The 24,341-nt window shown below is 36.6% G+C and overlaps 2 protein-coding genes across 9 annotated transcripts in view; one reads left to right on the top strand and one right to left on the bottom strand.

Moving 5' to 3' along the window:
* LRRTM3 (leucine rich repeat transmembrane neuronal 3) overlaps positions 1-12,343 on the bottom strand; it is a 165,772-nt gene extending 153,429 nt beyond the window's left edge. Inside the window, exons 1-2 of the mRNA XM_010985793.3 lie at positions 11,811-12,343; positions 9,942-11,473 (exon numbers count right to left, since the gene is read on the bottom strand). Of these exons, the coding sequence (XP_010984095.1) occupies positions 9,942-11,473; positions 11,811-11,814 (1,536 nt within the window). The 5' untranslated portion in view covers positions 11,815-12,343. The remainder of the gene's footprint in view (positions 1-9,941; positions 11,474-11,810) is intronic.
* CTNNA3 (catenin alpha 3) overlaps positions 1-24,341 on the top strand; it is a 1,350,697-nt gene that overhangs the window by 564,086 nt on the left and 762,270 nt on the right. The window lies entirely within an intron of this gene.

Raw genomic sequence — 24,341 nt, forward strand, 5'->3', positions numbered from 1 at the left:
CTTGTGGAACTCGTCATAGGATGAAGAGATATCCAAGCTAAAGAGGAAAGAGAACCTTTCTCAAGAGGCAGTGGACAAAAAAGAGGTCTCAGATATATGGCTTTTACAACAAAAGTTAACTACCTAGCCTTCACTAAAATCGAGATGCCATCATTCCTTTAATTAAATATTCTCTCTTTGCCTCCTAATTTTTCTTTTATCTCTTAGTCACTTAAACATATCCCCTAAAATATTCATGCCCTTGGTAACTATGAAGGAAAATTATTGTTGGATTATTCACAACAGAGAAGCAATTCAAATCAGAACATGATTCTTAAAAGCCATATTTCTTAAGAATAATTTTTGAACCCAGTTAACTGATAAATGAGAAGACTTTATATGTAAAAAGTATGTGTAAAATAAAAACAAAAATGTACATGTAGACTATATAAATAAATATGAGGTTGACAATAACCTTGTAATAATCAACAGAAAATCAATGCAACAGATACCTACAATGAATAAAAGACTATAACCAATCACTATTGGAAGAAGAAAGAGAAGAAGAGATGGCCCATTTCCTCAAAAAGGGTATAAAAACACATTGGTAGCTCTAACAGAAGGCAGCCTGTGATGTAGTCTCTAATAGAGGTACAATATATCATGGACAACAGGAAGGACCAAGCAAGATTAAGATTTCCAGAATGAGTGAAATTTGAGTTGAATCAATTATAAAGACTCAGAGATTGACAGGAGTACTCTGAGGGGGAGGAAAGTCATTTCTTATAAAGGAAACAGCTTGAGCAAAAGCACAGAAGTAGGAAAGCACATGCTACTTAAAAAACTGGCCAGTTAGAGCACAGGGAATGGTGTGGAAATAAAGGCAGAGATGCAGTCAGGCTTTGTTGGGAGGTTTAGGACATGGGTTTTATATACCTCATTACTCTTCATCGCATATTAACCATGTACTGCAATGTACCTGAGCTTATGGCAGTTAAGATTCTATGTCTTGAAAGCCTGCCAGATACTGTTTGTTATTCTATATAAAAATAGATATAGTGGAATACGACTCTCAAAGCATACTGTTGTACTGAAATTTTTAGCACTTAGAGCTATTGAAGGGAAAGGGAAGCTTATTATGTACCAAGCTTTGTACTAAGGGATTTTATCCATGTCATCTCATTTAATCATCAGAGGGTCTTTATGAGTATTAAGTTAAATAATATATGCAACATGCCAAATATAGTGCATAAAAATATTCAAGAAATGCTGATTCTTTGCCCTCTTGTGACAGTCCTGTGATGATTATGTTATATTACACATTTTTATTTTCAAGATGAAGAAGCTAACACTCAAGATTTTGTAGCTGTTAAATCCCAGAACCAGATTCCAAACTGGCTCATTCTGAATGTACAGCCCAAGTTCTTTCTTGTATACAATATTGTATCTCCATGGAGAAAAACTAAGGAGAAAGCCTGTGTATGATAGCCATTCACTGAAAAGATTTCTCAAACTATAGTTTATTGAATGAAACATGGATTATTTGCCCTGCCTTGGTTCTTTTGGGAAGGCCCAACTTCATGTTTGAGAAGAATATTGTGGTATCTATGTAGGATAATTTCAGAGGTGCCTGCAGAGCACTTTTGCCCCCAGAAGCATAACCCCTGATGGTTATGCCTGTGATTAGTTTATAACTTTTTTACCTTTCGCAAAAGGTTTTTTATCTCTATTTAAATGTTAAGTGCCCTTGGGAGGGACAACGATACTGGTTGAGATCTGGGGATATGTATTGGGTGAGGAGTGAGGAACCACGGAAGCCCTAGGTAGCAATGGATGGAGGAATTGCACTATGGATAATACTAAATGGTGAAAAGGTATGGAAATGGGAGGCTGCAAAGACAAACAGATATCCCAGACTTGACTGGACTGCACTCTAGAGACAAACTCTGTCTGTCTGATCACTCCAACCATAATACTGATAAATGACCTGGTGACTTTCTGACAGAATCAACATTTGAGTGGGGATTTTAGAAAAGCAGGCAAAGTGATACGCTAAAAGAATTGGAAAAGGTCTGTAGGCAGAAAGCAACACAAAAGGAAACAAGCGAAAAACAAAGGAAAGAAAACTCTCTGTTAGAAGTGGAAAAATGTCTGGAATGTGAAGCTTAAATTCATGAATATGATGGTAAACTTGGAGGGTAAATCAAGATGTCAGAAAAGCGAAATACAGGATGCTCATTATTTGGTATTACTTTTAAGATTAAGATATATGTAACATGAGCTTTGGACTCTATTTTTCTTTGATCTCTCTTGACCTTGTCTTTTCAATTTATAGCTAGCTTAATGCTTTTGCATTTCAGTGTCAACTAATAAAGACCCCACACGTCTCTGCATGTTAGACCATAAAAATAACCGAAGTGAAGCCCATAAAAATATACGTAGATTTTTCACATTTTACTACTCAGTCTTCCCTGTAAAAGTCCATAAGACTAAGTGTATGCTGCCTTTTAACAACATGAGCTGGAGTGGGTGCCACAGGCCAGGAAGAAGAGTCTTCTGGAGGATTAGTATTTAACTAGCGGAGGGATATCCTAATGGTAAATGACTGGTAATCACTTCCTAATTTGGCTTGAGAAGCGTTGGATGGGGAGGGTATGAATTATTTTAGGACAGTCCTATAAAGAAGGGAAAAGGTTTTAAGATTAATGGATGAAACAGAGTCAATATAAGTACTCTATTCTTATATTAAAAGAAGAAAACTATATATACATTCCTGACGCATAATAATAAGTACACAAAAATATACCTACATATGAACAAATGTTTAATAAAATGACAAAAAAGAACATGAAACAAATAAAAAAATAATCACCTTATAGGAAGGATATGGATTCTTTTTTTTTCCCCCTAAGCATCTACAACATGCCTAGCCTTGTGGAAAACACAAAATATTTATGTAATATGGCCTCTGCCATATTAAACAGATCTTTAAAGATTCCAGGTTAATTGTCATTCAGTGATATTACCTAACCTTCCATTGGACAAATAGCAGTACTCCAACCAAACATTTATACCTTTTCACTTTAAAATTTTATACAAATTGTGCAGAATCCCTTTCATAAATTGATGAAAGACAAGCCAACAGTGATCCTAAAGTGCCGAGTTTGTTTTTAAACTTCTTAGGGAGTTTTCACTGTTGTAAGTTATCACAGGTTTATCAGAGATTTTAAAGGCACTCTACTTCTTCAACTTCAACATGGTATGTTCCACAAGTTTCCGTTAAACATTCTTGTGAGATGCTGGTTGATTGCATCAAAGAGGGATGAGCATGTTCCTTCTTTCAGAGTATAATGGATCAATATTAATAAAAAGAAGCACTTTTAGCTACATGTGTGGACCACCCAATTAAAGTCATGAACACCCCTCAATAGAATAGCCTCACTACAATCTAGCTTCACTGTTTGAAGACAGTTTTTTTTACTCCCACTTCATCAATAAGTTTGAGCCCCAAGAGTGCTGAATAAGGATTTATATTTAATCAAAGTCATTTGCTCTTTACTGGCAAAATGCATTTTACACCCTGGATAGATAATGAGTGCAATGAAGCTTTAACAGAAATTGCCTTTGCTAAATGCAAACTTTGCCCTACCATTTTATCTGTGAGGCCCCCCAAATTTGCATTTCATCCCTGAAAAAGACAAAATTCTGATTGTTGACATGTGTTTTTGATTGATGAAATGTCATTGAGTATTCCCATTCATAAAGTCCTATATTTTGTTTGTAGGAGTTAGTTAATTAAAAAGGAAAATAGTAAGCTGTAATACTTTGCCAGACTGGTAATTCAACTATATTTCTTCTTTCTTTCACAGCAAATCAGAAGATACTTTAAAGGTGGTTTGTAAGCTGTAGAGGAAAGGGGGAAGGGTCGGGCAGACTTAAATTTTGTTTTATGGTCTCATTTTTTTATTAAAGATAGGATGCTCTTTGAGTAAGATGACGAGTTGTGTTGGCTTATATGAGGGAAAACTTTTTTAGTGTAATGTAGGAAGTACATAACAACAGTTTAAGAATGGGAGAAAGGAATAAATGAAATTATTTTCTGGATGAGGGAAAGTGGGAGCCCCTGAAAGTAAAATTAAAGAATTGTCAAAAAAGTTATCAATTTTTATTACAACATTTGCTGGATAGGATAAGACAGAGGCTCTTTTTCTTTTTTCAGTAAGATGGATTATTATTACATATGGAGGTTCTGTTATTAGAAAGTATAGTTATAAAATAGAGTGCCTCTGCTTGGTCTTAGGTTGTGACCTAGATATTCTTGTTTTCTCTATGTTCCTGAAATCCTCCTCACATGTTCAGGAGACCTAACTCAAGGACATATACCAATAATCCTATGAAGGTAAAGCAGCATAAAATTCAAAAATGCTTTTTCCACTGAAACACCACCATCTTGTCTCTGTTTTCCAAAGATTTCATAGAAACTCAGCTGTCGAAGAGGAACAGTTTTCTACTTAAATGATAAAGAATTTGGAAATACATTTGCTAGATCATACTTGGTAAGAAAAGCTACATCCAGTAGAGAGAGATTTTTAATTACATTGGCCATTTTTTGATGAAAGGCCCACAAAAAGTACTCTTAAGTACTTAATTTTGCATAAGTGAATAGATTATTACTCATTAAAAAAGCCTTTGTTCTTTTATGCTACTTTTTTTAATCCAGTGATTTTCAATGACAGTAACTGATAAAGTCAACAGTAATTTCTATACTAGGAGGAAGTTTTGGATAATCTTTCATTAGGGGAATACAAAGAAACAATAGAGTAGATGTCATGTAATTGATACCTGGAATATGTGCTAATACCACTGTAATGTGTTCTAAGCAATTACTTTTTGCTCAATAATGATGTCATCTTGCCATAAATGTTATAAAGTCAACAAAGTCTCAAAATAGTGATACTGGAGAGGGAAAGGGAGAGTAACCTATGTTGATTTGAAAGCCTTTGCTGTAATGACCTGATTTGGGGCAAAATTAGAATTTTGATTTAGTTTGGTAAGCTTTTGGTTCAGTGTTCTCTGGTTGGTGTCTATTTATGTCTATGGTACATTGTGATCATTGTTGATAACTCATAGACTTCACCAACATGGGGTGGAAGAAACTGTTTTTATGGAAACTGAAAGTCAAAGACTAATTAAAGTCCTAGATTCACTGCCAAGTCTCAGAATTCATATTAATGTAAAAACATATTTGGGCTTCTGTTACACAGTGGTTAGTAATGTTTTCTAACCCAGGCCAAACATAGAACATTGGCAAACAGCTGAATATCTCACTAAGTGTTCTTGGAAAATAATAAGTAGCTGCCATTTTAGAGTTTACAAAGTATTGCTCACATTTTGTCCTCCCAATGACCATGTGAAGTCAATGATATTTGCCCATTTTACAGATAGGGAACTTCAAGTTCAGAAAAGCTAAGAAATTTCCCTGAGATTATTTGATTTGCAAATGTCAGAGAAATTTGAATCTAAGGCCCATACTCTACCATACATGGCTGTGATATTTTTCTCAAATCAAAAAGAATCTTTAACTCTTTTTAGTATATTTGCTCTGCAATATTTCTACTGTATTTTATCCAACTATGCAAACATCACAGTAATTTTTGAGACTAGGCAAAAGCAGCTCTAATTCTGTAGGCTATCATGATTTGATTAGAGAAACTGTCACTCTCACCTGTGTGTTATTTTATTAGTTTTCAAGATTTATTTAATACAAGCTACTTAGCTTTCATCAGTTCTGTTTCTCTTACAACATTTATAATTCAAATTCATTGATATTATTTTTCATGTTTATAGTTTCTTCCAGCTGCCTCTGATTTTTATTGTAGGTAGCTAAGAGAATACAAGTATAGCAAAATGCCATGAGTTTGCTACAGACCCAGATTCTAATGAGAATCCAGGGAAAAGGGAATAAAGGACACAACACAGTTGCTGAATTTTTCATTTCTCATGGCTCAGTTCTCATTTGTCATGTCTGGAACTCAATTTGTTTTAGGCTGTATGGCTTGATACTTGTTTCTGATGCTACTCGAATCCACACTTTAAACTATTTAAGTTCTCTTGGTAAATGTCAAGGGAAGAGAAGATATTTCTTGCACCTATAGCATCTTAAAAATAATTGCCAAATCTCCGAATCTGACTCTGCATTATCCTTCCCCAGAAGGAGAGCATAATTTCATTATCTATGAATCATCACCTCTTAGACTGTAACATCATTGTCAGGGAGCCTAATAGAACCAGTGTTCAGCTGACTGAAGCGGGAAGGGAGGAAGAGAGCAGTGGGGCAAAGCACAGGTCACTGGCATGATCAACAAACTGGAGAGTCTTAGAGCCAGAATGGGAGGCCTCCCTCATTTGATAGCTCAGACATTCATACTGACTGGCAAATAACTGATGCTGATCCTTTCAATATTCGTAGTCAAATGTGTTTTCCCCAATCTAATGACATTATATTTCAGTATCTTGCCTGTGCAAAATGTTAACTCACTTAATGAAAATATCAGAATATTTGTCCAATGTCGATGATTATAAATAGTTTAAAGCATTTCTTATCTATTCGTGTTACATTATCACTTGCTCTTCTACTTGTACACTTTGTTTCTTGCCCTCAGTTCCAATTCTGGGTGTTACTAAATAAGTCAATATGCACAACATAATTTTTAAAAATTACACTACAACTGTATTCCCAAGGGAGATGAACTAAGTAAAATTCAAATCTGATTCACGAGTCAAAACCTATATGTGTCAACCACGTTTACATAAGGATTCAGGATAAAAAATGAAATAGAATGTGTCTCAGCTGTGGTTAGTCTAACCAGCCACTGGAGGTCACTGCTGCTCCACAGAAATACAGTTTCCTGCCTGTTTGCTTAGGTAGTTGACTCACCAAATCAAGTAAAAAATGGTTTAAAATCTTTGAAAAGATGTAATGTCAACATCCTTGGAAAATATAAACTCATTTAAAAGGAATATATCTCGCATAAGTGTTACTTAGGAGACTGTGGTACTTGGACTATTAACTCCATGCTGCAGTTTCACTCCAAGTACTGGGGCTCATAAAAATTGGGGGAAAAAAAACCACAGATGGTTCAGAGACTAAACTGTGTTTCCTCTCTCTCTGGTAAAGCATTCAAAGTACTGACTGAATCCATGCTGCATCAATGCGTCTGCTGTATAGTTTAACAGGTCAGGCTGTTTATTTAACTGTTGTTATCTCTGAGGGAAGTCAGACAATGTAAATATGGAATAGAAAATGAAATATCAATTACATTTTTCTCATATGCAATGAGTTTAAAATACTTATGAAAATAGATGTATGGTATATAGTCCAGAAAGTGCCATAGGGTGGGGGTGAGGACTCCGAATTTGAGTAGGAAAACATTTGCCAGTTGGCTTTGTTTGGTTTATAGTGGTGAACTAGTGATCGTCTAACCTACAAGAATTATATTCTGAGAACTAGAGAAGCTTCATTCCCAAAGAGGGGGAAAAGACTGTTTTTTGTAGTTTCATGTCCTGTATTTAAATTACTTTTATAATCTAAGGAGTTTTATTTTGGTAGAAATTACTAAATTTGTAAGTAGTTGAAGTTAGGTATTAAAAAATAACCAGCCTTCAAAATGTTGGGTATTCATGTAATCTTATACACCCAGTGGCTTTGAATTTTAGAAACACTTTTAATACAGCACACATATTTTATGTATATACTAGCAGTACCACAGCACTGATAATTTGTAAGAATTTTAAAATATAAGTAAAAAGATGCCTTGCCTTAATTTATTTGGTATCCATGACAAATGAGGCAGAAGTTCAAGTCAAAGAATAGAAATGGGCTTTTTCACTTTAACACTGCATTTAATTAATACAGTCATCTTTAGTACAGATAAAAATGAGCTGACCAAAGAAAATTTCTTTTTTTGATGGAATATGTATTTACTGACATTTTATGAAAAATGTAAAATCACAACTTCAGTGAAAAACATCACAGTAGGCTCAGTCATCCAGTTCATAGTATTGTAAGGAACTATCTGCATTATTAATCAATTGGGAATCCGTGACCATTTGCCATTAAGAAATCTATATCCAACAATTATTCATGGGTAAATATATTGTAGCTATGATGCTTTTCTGAACTGGCATCTATTTAGAGATTTAATCAAAGTACCTTGAGAAATCCACTTTAGATGTCCCTTTTCCTTTACTGCTTATAAAAGTATGATTTTTATAATCTGGCTTCCTTGCAACTATATTTCATGGTAACTTGCCTAGATTTTTTCTTTCAGCAGTGAAAAGCCTCCAAACTATATAAAAATGCTGGTAAAAACAGCCATTTACTTTTTCTTTTTTTCTGCAGTGATTCTGTTTTGAAAGAACAGGGACATGGTTAAAGATGTAGAGCTTGTCAAGCCAAGTTAAATGAAACAGGCTCAATGTTGCAATTCCTAATTTTTTTCTCCTGTAATAGAATTCTTCATTTTGGAGTATGAAAGAGGGTACAGACTAAAGACATTTTTCTAAAATATAAATGAACTGTGGTCAAAGTTACTTAAATACCAAAGATATGATATTTGCACTGCAGTCAATAAACTTTCACCATTGACATAAAAACATGCATGCAGCTTGCAGATTGCCAACAGGGTCTGTACAGAATCACACTGATGAATGAGTTCACAATACAGATGAACATAGGGACACTATAACATCAGCAATAGAAGAGCAGAAGACAACCGCCATAGAGTTGGTCTTTTTTCCTCTAAGATTTATTTTATACGTTTATTAAGGTGTTAGCAAAATCATCCTTTTCAATGAGGCTGTTGGTGGAAAGCATATCTTAGACTGTGCTCTCTTTACACCTCTGAATGAAGTCACCAGGGGACTGGTGTGTGTGCAGGGCAGGTCGCGGAACACAACAGGACAGCCTGACAAATCCCAAACAGAAGGACAGACAGAGCTCATGATTCCACTTCCTACATTAGGGTCCTTAAAAGAGCTGGAAAGGGAAATTCAGGTAGGCTTCCAACCACACGCATTTAGTGAGCTGCATTCCCATTTGCAAGCCTCATCTCTGAAAAATCCTGAAGGTGAGGGGCAGTGGAGCAATCTGCTTCCCCAAATTTGCCTCTTGACTATTTTACTTAATTATTTATTCTGGAAGTGTGGAGGCTAGAGGAAACTGACAGTGAAACCTCTAGTCTGATTTAACAGAGATGGGTTTCAGAGATGAGGCTTTGAGTCTAAAACTTTGTATTTTTACCATCTCCTCACATTTTGCAGCTGTCTACTTGCAGCATTTTAACCCTTCAGCAGTTTTCCCTAGGCTTGCCTTAATGTAATTCAAACACCCCTGGAAACGATTCCTGGTGCTGCTTTAACAGAGCACCATCTTTTGATAGTTTCCTGCAATTTTGTTTTTAAGCCAGGCATTGGGTTAAGACTGTCTCTAAATGTTCCTGTCATCAGTCAAGTCATCTTCCTCAAATCAGTTCAAGCTAGGATCACTCTTTTTCCTTTATTTGCCACTGAACTGCAAACCTCCTAGAACTGTAGATCTGGTCCTCCCAGACGGAGAATAACAGCAGATGTGGGGGGTTACTTATGAAAGAAGTTTTATCTTAAAACAAGTGTGACATTAATGGAATCAATAAAGGGTCTTAACACAATAGGCATTATATTAAGCCAGAGTTCGAGCTTCACATTGATTGTGGTATTTAAATTTCAATAGGTTAATTATGTATGAAAGGAAAATGACCAGTATTATGAAGGTACTAAAACGGACAGTGAAGGACCTCACCAACAAAGTGAGAGGGAAGGGAAGGGGGAGAGGAGCACCATGTTCCCTTTATAGTCACCAGAGTTCAATAAAGCACCACTTATTTCCCAGCTTTTAAGAGCGCTTTTATCACAACGGTTCATACCTCACACTCCCTGGAGCCAGATTTGTTATAGGTGCAGGGTCCCGTCCCATTCAGCAGCATCTCGCTGGTCTCCGTGTTGGTGGGTTTATAATCTACATAAAATTCCTGGGTACTGGGAGTCATTTGCTTTAGGGACTGTCTTTTCTTTTTCCTGTGCCTGCGCATGAGGGAGCGCTGCTGCAGCTGCTTCATGCTGGCAGGGTACCGCTTCCATGACACGTAGATAACGAGCAGGATGACGAGCACGGACAGGAAAAGGGCCACGCTCCCTGCGATGATTTTATGGAAAGAGATGTGCTCAGTGTCAGCATCCGTCTCTGGCCCGGGCTCCGTGGCTCCCACAGTGGGGGGCAAAGGGGGTTTGCTCTCATGCTTCGGCCTGGGGAGCTTGGGCTTAAATGTTGGCTTTGGGAGAGCCCTGGCCAGATCAAACCTCTCCGTGGTACTTTTGCCACAGATGCTATAGTTCTTCACTGCATCAATCACATTTACTCCTTGCAGCTCTTTGGGACTGGCACAGATAATTGTATTCTCCCTCAGACCTTTAAAACTTTTCAGCCAGTTTACCAGGGAACAAATATTTCTGCTGCATTCCCATATATTCCCGGCAAGACTGATGTCATTGAGGGATATCCAAGAATCCAAAATCTCTTGACCAATAAATGTGAGCTTGTTGGAATCCAGGTTGAGGCGCTGCAGATTCGGGACACACTGGAAAACACTAGGTCCGCTAAAAGCTTCAATCTCATTGCCTGATAAATCAAGCCTTTGTAATGAGCTCCAGGTCCAGGACATGGTCTGTCCTATGACACTGATTTTATTCCACTGCAAATAAAGGTTCTGAAGGCTCACCAGTCTTGGAAAAAGGGCCAGATTGAGCTTAGAAAATTGATTGTGCTCCAGGTGAAGTTCTTTGAGTCTGATCATGCCAGCAAAGACATTCCTGGCTAAACTTCGGATCCGGTTATATCCCAGGTCCAGAAGTTCCAGGTTGCGGCAGTCTTGGAATATTCGCACTGGGATGGTTCTCAGGGAGTTAGACCGTAAATGTAAACTCAGCAGCTTCCGCAAGCCCCGAAACTGTTCAGATCCCAGAGAATGCAGCTGATTATAGGACAGATCCAAGTTCCGTAAATTTGTCACAGGTCTGAAGGTATTGTTGAGAAAATAGGAGATTCTGTTGGAACTCAGAATCAACTCTTTGAGTCTGCGTATTCCATTAAAAGCATTCTCGTCAATATTGCTGATATGGTTATGGTCAAGGTATAGCCAGGTGAGCTGGTTGAGCCCTTTGAATTGATTATACTTAAGTTTTTGAAGGCTGTTATAGCGAAGGGACAGACCTAAGCAGCCAGCAGATATACTTGAGGGTATCTCTTGTAATTTCTGAGATTCACAATATACCATTTTGCCTTCACACCTACAGCCCTTAGGGCATCCTCGTTCGGCAGAAGAAAGCATTGTCAGTAAGACAGTGGGGGCTATAACCAGTGCTACAGCTGATCCGCTCAGTAGCCTAATTACATTGAAACCTGGAAATAAAAACAACTTAGAAAAGTTATCCCCCCAAAAAATAATTCATTTCTTTCTAATCAAGCAATAATAAGCATCTATCTTCTTTTTTTTTAGAAATTTAAATCTAGATAACAACATTTCACATCAAATATCATCTTGGAATTTAAAGAAAATTGTTTTTAGGGTTTTTTTTTTAATAGTTAAGCAAAGAAACATGTCACTAAGCAATTGAATTTATAGTCTTAGAGCAGAGCAAGGTAATTGCTACAATAATTAAGGCAGAATTAATATACAGACTAGAGGATTTTGGTTTTTTTTTTTAAAGAAGAGAAGAAGAAAAATGACAAAACATACCCATCCTTTGTATTGTTCAAAGGTCGTCCTTAGGTCTTTTGCTTTGGCTTAGGGGGCCGCTTGCATGACAGCCCCTGTCAGCTGCACAGTAGTGAGTCAGGGCTCGCTGACACCCAGGAAGAAAAATTGGACCCCTTGGGAGATGGACCGATTTTGGAACATTATTCTTTGCCAGCCACGCAGAACACTCCAAGAACAAATAAATCCCAACACCGCATTCGCAGCAAAACATCAAAATCTTCCTAGGTAATAGGATCTTCGTGGATATTACGTTTTTGCATCTTTACAGTTTTTTTTGGAGGAGGGGGACAAAAAAAAAAACCTGGCTTCTACAATTTCTTCTTATCGGAAAGCATGCTGTATTCCTCCAGGCAACACGAGGCTACCTGAGCTGCCACATCTGTATTCCATAGCCCAGCATTTCTGGTGGTGAGCACCCAGTTCAGCCAGAGAGCTGCCTTGGAGCCCGGAAGGCAGGAGAGCCCCGTACCGCGCACACGCTCAGCTCACTTCTGCAGACTGTCATTCTGAAAGCTGCTCGGACTGTTGCTTTGGTTTCAGTGAATGCAGTCTTATGTAAAGCTGCCCCCAGTGGTGAAGAACATTATGGGCATGTGCAGAAATGTCTCTCTTTTATCTTGCAAATGAGCAGGCTCTCTGCTAGAAAATGAATGATTCTTTTGGGTGGCTCAGTAGGAACTGAATGGTGACCGTAATCAATAACTAGCAACATTTTCTGTAATTTCCAAGTCTTGTTTTACAATTTGGCAACGTCTTTATTGTCTGCATCCACTTAATCGCTAAACACGTGCTGCCCAGAGTTTTTCTGGAGCTTGACATTAAGTTCACAGACCGAATGTCAGTTTTTCGTAACCTCAATGTAGGCTTTGAACTGAAATTTATAAAATGAATTATTGAGCTTTTCACAGAGAAGCATTAACTGCCTGCCGGTTTGACCTCTTGGAGTCACAGTGATTATATTATACAAGGTATCTCAGGATGCTAGAATGCATGCATTTTGGAATAGAGGGAATAACTAATGACATATAAACTAATGTGTCCAATAACCTTTCTGGTTTTCCTACAAAAGACATAATTGGTTTAATGGTTTATGACTTGGTTTGTTGATTTAGTTGCCGTCCTTTTATTTTTTATAATTAGAAGAGAAACCATTTTTAGTGTGAGTAGAAGGATCAAGAGCTCATTCAGTTCAGTTTATTGATGCTACTGCTATTTATTACACTAATAATATTCATTGAGCACTTTCTAAGTGCTTTAAATGTGCTATCTTGTTTTATCTTTAAGCATTATTATATGTAGGTCCCATTACATCCTTCATTTCAAAGATGAGGAAACTGAGACTTGGAAACGTACCTTGCTCAAGGTCATATAGTAAGCAAGTGGCAGAGTGAGATTCCGAATCATCTCTCTCTTATGCTCGAACTTCTAACCACTAGATGATCCTGCTTCAACAACACTGTTATCTTCATTTTAAAGTGAGTCCAATGAAAATTAGCCCGATTAAGGCATTGTGGCAAGGAAGCTGTAGTAAAATTCTTGATTTCTAGAGTAAGTTTGCATCCACTTCTTTGGTATGAATGTTCTAAAGAAGTATTATGAAAACTAAAGAGAAGCTTAGCCTGTAGAGTGAGAACATAAGTTTTTGCACCTAGGTTCAAGTCCTGACTGTAATTGACCAGCTCTGTAACTTTGACTGGATTACTCACCTTCTCTGTTCATCAGTTTTCTCTTCAACAAAATGGACATAAAAACAAAATACTGTTTCATAGATAGTCTGAGAATTAAGTCATCTTAATATCTGTAAAGAACTTAGAGTATTATATGGCACACAAGAAGCCTGTGTTAGCTCTTATTTGAACAATATCTACTTTATTGTATTTGCTGGTATCACATGCTATTTAGTATTGAATATTGACTATACCGACTGCCATTAAGTCACAAAGAACTACTTCAATGAGTATGTTTTATATTGTTTACAATGAATTTCTGAGATACTCTCATTCCTGCCTTCTTTGATGAGAAGACTTCCTAAACCTCCATCATCTCAACTTTAAGGTAAATATTTAAAATGAACCTTAACTAGTAATTGATGTTTGATTATTTTCTCCCCCAAAGCAGAATATGGTAACATCTGCCCCACAGAGAAAACCATTTTGTTTAAAAATGATTGGTAATTTTATAAATGCTATGAATGCATATAAAGCCCCCAGAGAACTTGTTAAAAAGATAAATTTCCAAATCCCTCCCCCAAGATTTTGACCCAAGGGCATGGAATAGGCTACACTTATCAACAGACTGATGGACAAATAGGTTTAAGAAAAGTACTGTAAGGGAATGAATAAAAATAATAAATTTTCTCCTAGTAGGAAGAGAGGACATACAAATCTCTGACATTGTAATATAAGTTCTATGAGGACAAAGACAATGTTTTGTCTACTTTGGTTTCCTGAAATAAATACATTTTTATGGGGATCACATTTGATACAGGATAAACTACTTATGTAATGTTAGTCTTATATACATGGGATTGATCCCTGAAAATTTCCTCGTCCAGTAAGATTGGATACAATCTTGAAGAAACTATTCTTAAAAAAGTGTGTGTGGAAAGGTTAAGAAGCTGGAAAGTAGAAATACTTAGGTGGTCAGCAAGTGATCTTCACTTTTTCATATAGACATCTCTTGTCTTCTTAGTTAGACCATAAATTTTATGAGAATAGTAAACATAGTTTTGAATATTCCCTTTGGCATATTGTAACTTTTATCATCTAACATCCCAAATGGGGCTTGACAATTCGTATCTATTAAAAGAAGACTAAAGGGAGTTGTATTTATAACTCTGTCACATCTCTGTTGCTTGCAAGCCTCTGAGTTTTCTCCTCACCATCCCAGCTTCTCCCTGGGAAGTAGCCACCGAGATGTCTGCTTTGCCTAACAGCAGCAGAGGGCCCCTCTTGGGTGGCTGGAGGCCCTATCAACTTTGTGTTTTCTATTCTTCTCTCATTCCCTGACAGAAGCACAGAAGAGCCCACTGAAAATGTACTTCTATCACTTTGCTTTTCCTGGGAGAAATCTTGCATTAATTGTGATGAATAACATTTGCTGCTGTGTTATAGACCTTGCCCTTAGTTTTCAGACACTTCCTTGGCACCTTGGCTTCTGATCTTGTCTTGCTCCATAGATCTGACTTCACATTCACCTTTTTGATCTCAAAATTGATATTTTCTCTAAATGCCGCTATTGATCTCTTCCTCAATAGTGATCAGTAGCCATTCTTGGATTGAGTCCAAGTCCAGGCACTCTGGGTGGTCCCTACTTTGGCAGCAGTCTTTAAGCCAGCATCACCACCAGGTCTGTGCTGGTTCAAGGTAGTGAAATGCCTGAAGAGGGAAGACCATTCCTGAGGCTAGCAGGGAAATCCAAAAATAAGATAATGCAATCCTAAACCAGACTGAATACTTGAGGCTACCGAAATCACTCCAAAGACGTAGAATAATCCCTCAAAAGAAAAAAAAAGTGTATTTTCAAAGATTTTAGTAATCTGCTATTGTGCTTTTCAAAGTTATTCTCTTATTACTTGTTAACTACAACAAGGTGATTACTTCTTATTTACCTTTCAAAAGAAGCAAAATTATACTACATTATGTATTTAGCAAATTCTTTTGCAGTAACACCACATGCAGAACAAACCATAAACTACCTGACAAGTTAAATTTCCCCAGTGAATCAAGGCCCTTTATGATTTATATCCTTATAAAACAGTGTCATATATCTAAAGGCTCTCTTATTGCACTTACAGTACTTCAAATAGCTGAACATATTTTGTTTAAATTGGGTAAATAAATCCAATCTCAGTTATATAATGCCAAATTTCAGTCTGATATGAAACTCAATTGCCAAATACAAACTTAGAAAACCAGGGCTTAAAGTGGAAGTACTGATATCTTAACAGTGGGTTGGCCTCAGATATTTCATTCATTTAACAGTCTGAATATCCGCTATGTGCTAGATACTGTTCCAGACACTTATAGAGTACATCAGTGTACAAAACAAAGACGTCAGCTTACATTCTAAAGGGGGAAGATGGACAATTAAAAAACAAACATAAATAGTGTATTATTAGGTCGTATGTACTATAGGAAAAAGCAAAGGAAGGAAGATAGTGAAGATTAGGAGTGCAAGGGGTGAGGTGGATTGCAGTTTTAAATAGTTTGGGGCCACTAAGAGAGTGGCTTGAGCAACCTTGAAGACGATGAGGTTGTTAACCGTAAATGTATATGGGGAGTGACCAGGGCAAAAGCCTTCAGGTGGGTGGGAGCAGATAATGTGTTCAATGAATAGCAAAGAGGCCAACCAGTCTCGAGTGGAGAGAACAGGGTGGAGCATAACTGGAGATGAAGTCAGAGAGGGAATAGACTCTAAAGGGAAAAGAATAAAAGCAGGGAAGTCAGTAAGGAGGTTATTGTACCAACTAGGAGAGAGATGATGGTGGCTTGGGCCAGTGTGGTAGCAGAGGAAGTGGTGAGACTTGGTTAAATTTTGGATTTATGTTTAGGTAAAAAGCAATAGAAATTTTCTAATGGCTTAGAAGTAGAGGTATGAAATAAAGAAAAATTAAAGACTAGTTGTACGGGCTGAGCAACTGGAGGGATGGTGAAGCCATCAGTTGCTTCTATAGGTCAGGTTTGGGGAATAACATCAAGTAGTCAACATATTTGAATTATGTTTGAATTTAGCTCTTTGATTTGATAAGACTAACTTTTGCAAACATCTTGATATTAGGCCTCAAAGCACCACAATGTATTTTAAAATATTTTATAAAATGATTAGCAAAATTCGGCACTAAACAATAGCAACATGGATTTCCATCCAGATGCCCTAGACAGAGGCCACATCTTTGCATATGGTCTCGGAGGGGAATGGAACCAAAAGCTTTGATGAAAATTCAGAATTACATAAAGACCAGATAGAGGAACATTGAGACTAAGAATTTTAGAAAAGAAATTTGGTAAATCAAAAATGTTTTTCTAAAATAAGTTAGAGAATGACATATACATTTTATTTTCTATGTCAGTTGACATTTGGAATTTGGAACTGATTCTGGCCAAACTTCTCAGGGTCTCAGTTTGCTTATCTGCAAAATAGTACTCATAAAACCTGTGCTATGAATCTCTCAGTCTTTTATTTAGGCTCAGTTTCCATTATTTATGTTTAAATACATTGTAGACTATAAAGTGCTATAAAATATTTCTGGAATCAGACTTCCTATGAGAAAATTAATTTTTCTTTGAATTCTGTTTAGGTTCTCCTGTCATGAGCATATACTGGAACAATTATTACAAGGGTCACTAACATGATCAAAGGCAGAGTCAGAATTTACCAATATTAAAAAAAATTCCTTAGTATTCTCTTTCTACTAAAATTTAAATACAACAACCATTTATTATACAGCATACATCATTGACATTCTGTGTTCTAATTCATAAAGTGCTTTCACCAATAAATGCATTTAATATAGATGTTGTAAAGAGCTTAATGTTTTTGACTCAGTTACCCTATCACGTAATTAGATTGGCAGAATGCTAACATAGAGTTCCCTACAGCTATGAAAATGATTTTCTTCATTTCTAGTTGGTTAGAATACTCATATGCATTTGTACACTTAAAACTATATTCTGATCTTCCATCAAGACATTAACATGTCTCTTGGTTTCCATCTGCTTGCTTCAAGGGCCCCATTAAAAACCCTGTCTGGTCACATATGGTTATGAGTGAGTATCTCTGACTTAGATAAATGGGTGAAGAAATTTCCAAGCCTGACCATTAAAATAGTTTCTCAGTGGCTTTCTGGAATGAGGCAAATTCAAATGAGTGAAACATAAAAGGTTATCTAACTTCCTCACCTGAAGATACATTTATGCTACAGCATCAATCCATATTCTCAGGTTTTATTGCATTCTTTACTGTCACTTCCTGCAGAGGTAGCCCTAAGCCAAATTTGGGTATAGGGAAAAATAATGAACTCTTAGGGTGTAACACTTATTGGTGGATTTCTGGAGGTTGAAAAGACTACATGACTTTGAGGAAATAATTTTTTTAAAAATTTAGTGGAAATTTAAAAACACACAAAAAATAGAGAGCATAGTATAATAAACGTTAACTTTAACAATTATCAATATTTTGCTAATTTTGTTTCCCCTACACTACCTTTCCTCCCACATAAACACATATTTTTTTCTTCTTCTTGGAGTATTTTAAAAGCAAATCTCAGAAATCATGTCATTTTTACATATATATATATATATATATATATATATATATATATATATATATATATATATTTCAATGTAATTCTAAGCAATAAAGACTTTAAATTAATTTAACCATCTAGCATTATTACACCTAACATATTTAACAGTAAGTCCTTAAATATGCTTTGTAGACAAGTTCTAAAAAGCAAGGCCCAATCATTGCATTTGATTTTCATGTTTCTAAAGTCTCTTTAATTTTTTAATGTCATCAATTTACTGGGAGATAATAGGTCATTTGGACTTTACCTTGTTCCACATTTTACATTTGACTGATTGTTTCCCCTGTGTCATTTAACTTGCAAGAAGTAAGTTTTAATGCATGCGTGTTGAGCAAGAAGCCATTTATTAATTTAAGCAGGATATCTGGCCCCAAATCAATACTTGGGGCATCTATTCACTCTTGGTGGCAAATTTAAGACTTGCAGAACTTTTGAGTAATATGAGACTTAGAATCTGAAGGAAAATACGTATTTCTATTTTGAGGCATTTATACTACCAGGGAATTAAGTGATGGGTCAAATGGCAAGTTCAAGGACAAGAATTATATTAAGGTGTCATGAATCTATGTTGGTTAAACATTTGTATTTACTCGTGTCTGTTCTTCATTTTTCATTGCACTTGCCTTTTTGCCCATAGTCAGCTAAAGCGGATATTTGATATTGTTCCTCGCTAAATAAACCTTCTAATTTTTCTATTACTATGGGGATATTCTTCTAAAAGAGGCTCAGAAAATTACTTTCAAGAGAACAGTGATCAAAATTCATTTGTAGTCATTTATATTGAGAGAAATCAGTTTTCTAGCTTTTCATTTGGAACAAATTCCATGAAGGAATGTATGGCATCAGAGCCACACTGTAAAATTTATTATCCTATGTATATTCCCAAATTTATTATAATTTCTCACAGTAGAACAAAGGAGCTTTAGCGTGACTATAGAAGTCTCTAAACCAAATCTATATCTTAATATTTGATGCTTAACTTTGCATGTATGGCTGTGCTTTGAATAGAAAGTCAGTATCATTTAAATGGTATCATAATAAACATTTTGCTATATTTGCTTCATATATATTCTGATGTATAAGAGTTTTTTAGGAAAATTTTCTGTCTTAGTCCATTTGGGCTGCTCTAACAGAATATTATGGATCTGGCAGCTTAAAAACAACAGAAATTTATTTCTTACAGTTCTGGAGGTTGGGAAGTCCAAATCAAGATGCGGGTAGATTCTGTGTCTGGTAAGGGCCTACTTACTTGTTCATAGACTTCTTTTTCTACAACTTCACACAGCATAAGTGGCAAGGGAGCTCTCAGAGGCCTCTTTTATAGGGGACTAATTCCATTCATCTAATCACTTCCCAAAGTCTCCACCTTCAAATACCTTCATACTGTGGATTAGATTTCAGCATATGATTTGGTGGGGACAGGATACAAACATACAGCCTATAGCATTTTCTATTGCAGTTTTAAAGCATTATGTGTAATAGTTTCACGTGAGTACACTAGTATATTTTTAATTTTCCTTCCTGACAAATGTATCAGCATTAAGAATTAAATCCCCCAACCACCAGGTAGGGAAAGATAATAGAAAACTTGATCTGGGTAAGAAGCATAGTGTACCATTGCGTAGTTCTACTTTTGTTCCTGAAACAATGTCTGATTTTTTAATTTTATGCTGCAGATCTAAGACAGATTAAACTTCTGATAGAGGATAAAATTCTGCAGTGTAGTGGCAGAGAATAAGAGCTGTGGGTCCCTATGTTACACAAAAATACTTCAGTTTATTTGGGGACTCTCTTAAAATGGGCTGGAGAACCCTTCTCTGTATCATAAATGCTTAATCCTGATTGAAAAGTACTTCCCTTAAGAGTGTTGGGAATGCTTAGGAATCTCTTGTGGCTCACAGCAGAGCCCCCATGTGGCAAAATTGTGATTCAGGCAGAGACTGACTGAGTCCCTGGAAGCAAATGCCATACGTCTCCAATAAAAATAAGATTTATTTTTCTGGTACGGTGTTGAGAATTTATTCATTTATTCAACAAATATTTATGAAACTCTTATACTGTTCTTGGTGCTGTAGATCCAACAGTGAATAAGACCAAAACCAAGAGGACTTGCATTCTAGTTGATGAGATAGTCAAAAATAAACTAGAAATAAGTGCTTATGAAGAAAAATAACAGAGTATATGGGCTAATGACAGTTTGATGGAGTGGTCAGAAAATCCATTTCTGAGGACTTCATATTTGAGAGCAAGTAGAAAGCAACTCATGTGACTCTGTGCCCCCTCAGATGTAACCTCCCTTCGGGATTTTCATTGATCACCACCAACACCTTCACAGTGTTGCTGCTCCCCCTTTGACACTTAACTCCAAGAGTGGACATATCCTCTTTTTAGAACAAATGGCACAGCTGAAAGGTTAGACACAATTTTAAGAAATTTTTTTAAAAATTAAGAAATTTAGGAGATAACACAAGAGAACAAACATAGCAACATGATTCATACAGTGAAGCTTACACAGAATTGGCTTTTTTAGACCCAGTTTTCTGATTGGGGGTTGGCATCAGGAATGTTTGCTCCAGTAGAGGCGACCCCACCCACTCAAAGACTGTTGTGGGTCTCATAGGTCACATCTCATCCTCACACAGTAAGTCCACTATTTAAGCAAGAGTTTCACATGTGCAATCAAAAGAGAAGCCTTTCCCCCAAGTACCTCCTTCCCTCTCCCTCAGTAATCTTCTTTCATCTCTAATACTGCGTCCCCAGGTGCCTATGGTGGCCCAGTTCTTTTTGGATATTTTTTCACTCTCATCAACAAGTGAATTCTATCGTAGTTGCTGATAATGGCTTACACTATTAGCCTTCTTGGTGTTTGAAATTTAATAGGTAAGTCTGAGAAATGGAAATATTAAGGTATCAGAGAACTGAATTTTATGCATATAGTTTGAAAGGCAAATATGGAGAAAAGACTTGTATGGAAAACACTCATACTTGCTTTTCCTTCTCAGCTTCTTCATCAGTTACTCTTTTTAGATTGTCACTTTATTTTACCTATCATTTCCTTCTCATAATATTTCTGAATTTTATTGATATTTCCATTGCTTGCTAGTATAACTGAAGATTGAGTATCTCTCTCTCTCACTTCCCCACTTCCCATGTTAACATAGTATTAAATGAATGGTATTTAATTTAGGATGACTATGTAAGCAATGCTGCTGCTGGATTAAATGGTATGCTAGATTGTACTTCTACTCTCACTCAACTTTGTCTTGCAGTTAAGAATTGACCCTATTCTATCTTCATCTCTCTCTCTCTCAACTTTGCTTAGTTTTATCTATAACTAGTGTTAGTTGTTTTCCCAATGTTTGAAAAGATTTTTCAACTACTTGATTTTTCCAAATACTCAGTCAATACAGACAATCCCTTTCTTCTGTAGCACTCCGTTTTTTCACTCTGATATCTAATCATAGCTGTCAACCTCATATTCCCCTTCACCATTCTCCAATGATGATACACCCTGTTTCCTGGGTCCCATATATTTATCTTCTTAGTTTACCACTATTTTTGTTAAAGCATATCCATTCATAGATTTCTAAGAAAGAGTGCCTGTGAAATAACAATCTCATGTCTGGATTTTTAAAAATTTATCTTGACTGATTAATAAACTGGCTATAAACATAATTCACAATTGAAAGTCATTTTCCCTCAGAATCTTTAAGCTATTGCTCCAGTCTTCTCACACCTACTCTTGCTGCTGAGAATCAGGTGCTATTGAGATTTCCACTCCTTTGTGTATAATCTATTATTTACACTCTGGAAGCTTTTATGATATTTTATTTTCCCTGGTATTTGGAAATTGTACAAAGATTACTTTGGTTTGAGCTTGTTTCCATTCATTGTGTAGGTTTTCAGTGGCCCTTTAACTCCAGAGACTTGTGTCCTTCAGTTCTGTAAAATTATGTCTTTCTAAATTACCTGTCCTGTTTTCTCTGTTCTTTCTCCCTCTGAAACTTTTATCCGGCAGATTTGAATTGATATTTTGTGTTTTCTTTCCTATTTCCCGTCTCTTTACCTTTTTTTTCTTACTTTCAGCTGATTTCCTCAGCTTTATGTTACAATAGTTTGTCTACTAAAATTTAGATCAGGTGTTAGCAAACTATGGCACAATGAAATCTAGCAATGATGTTGTTGGGTCAAGTGGTATGAATAAAGTTAAGTTACTGTAAATAAATGAACACATTCATGCTCATTTATTTATGTATTATCTATGGGTATGTTCACCCTGCAATGGCAGAGTTTAAATACTGTAAGTCCTGTAAGCTTGCGATATGTACTGTGTGTCTCTTTATAGAAAATGTTTACTGATCCTCCCTCTTCTCTTAATTTAGGTGATCATATTTGTTATCTCTAGGAGCTCTTTTTTGATTCCTTTTTTTCTTCTTAATAACATAATGTTTACTTCTGTTGGTGGGACATCTTTTCTCACCCTGGGGATATTACATGGAGTGTTTTTGTAGTATACAACTTGCTGCCAGTGTCATGGTTTCCTCTGAGGTAATTTAGTTAGTTCATTTTGGACCATTTCATGTTGGAAGCTTTTCTCAAATGTTAAGTTTCTTGTGTGTTCGTTCAGATTAATGAGTGAGGCACTAAAAACCAAGAGAAGGTCCCCTGTTGTGGGCAAGCTTTCGGCTGTGGATTTTTGTGGTAGTAGGATTAAACAGTGAGCTTGCCTTTTCACTAAGGAATGTCCGGATGCATGAATCTGGATTTTTCTTCCCCCCAGAGAAGATCCCCAACCTCCTGCTCTGGAGCTGGAGGCTATTGGTGTTCTGGGACAAAGCAGAGGAAGGGTGCCAAGGTCCCCGAGTTCATTATGTACATTCTCATTTAATTCTGTTTTCAGTCCCAAGCTTCACTGCTTTGCCTCACGTACTTGGATTTAGCTTCTCAGGTTTGAATTTGCCAGAAAATAAACACTTCCTCTTTTCTGCTTGAAGAAAGGGGAATTATCATAGTCAACTCAGGCTGACTAAATAGCAGATACCATAGACTGGGTGGCTCACACAGCAGAAATTTACTTCTCACAGATTTGGAGACTGAAAACCCAAGAAAGGTGCCAGGGTGTTTGGGTTCTTGGTGAGGTCCATCTTCACAGTTTGCAGATGGACTCATTCTTGCTGTATCATCTCATGGCAGAGAGAGAGATCATCTCTGTTTTCTGATAAGGGTACTAATCCTATTCATGAAGACTCCACCTTCAGTACCAAATTAGCTCCCAAAGGCTCCACCTCCAAATACCATCACTTTGAAGATTAGAGCTTCAACATAATTTGCTGCGGGTGGCACAAACATTCAGTCCACATCAAACTCTTTTGGTTTCTTGGGGTGAAAGTGGGGATCTGACAGTCATTCTCCATGAGGACTTTAAACCAGGCCCCATATTTATAGTGAATTCCCCCCCTCTTTTTGGAGGCTTTCCAGATTTTGCTGCACAGTGTAGGGTCCCCCTTCAGTAAACATTTAGGTTGTAGCTTTCTTGACTCTACTCATTTGTTATCTACTCTTCGTTTTCCAAAAGCGTGTAGAAATTGTTCATCCATTCTTATCTCCTCTTTATCCTCACTTGTATTCATTTGTCGTTACATGAATTTTAAGAAAGAAGAGGTAATAAAAATGTGCAATAAACCAGTCATATTTTAGATATGAATTTCTCATGACAGATTTCAGGCATGGCAGGTGATCCACACGGGGTGTGAGAAAGAGACTGGCAAAGCTGCCAGATCAGCCAGGACAATAGCCCACGGAAAGACACGGAGGCAAAAGTCTTTAATTATAAAAGTGAGCTGCTATCTTCCTTGAAACTCATATAGAGGGTGCTTTTAACGAGAATCATTATAAGGTCTCTTTATTATGTACTTATTTCTCTATACAATCTTTTAAAATCAGAAGAAATTTGGCTATATTGTATTACTTGTGGCTTCCTTGGCTGTATAATTCAGTGTGTGCCTACTGTTATTTCATTTACTCTTTCTGTGGGTTGCAATTGAACTATCCCTTCATTTGTTCATTTGTTTCTGAACTTTGAATCACCACCTTTTTGCAGTTTCTCCCACACCCTCCCTTTAGCTTAGACCAACCTGTTCACTTCTGCAAGCCAGCAGCCTCCAAAAGTGCTAGTAAAATATATTTTTAAATACTTTTTTCGT

The sequence above is a fragment of the Camelus dromedarius genome, chromosome 8 (genome assembly GCF_036321535.1).
Source record: "Camelus dromedarius isolate mCamDro1 chromosome 8, mCamDro1.pat, whole genome shotgun sequence".
Taxonomy (NCBI): Eukaryota; Metazoa; Chordata; class Mammalia; order Artiodactyla; family Camelidae; genus Camelus; species Camelus dromedarius.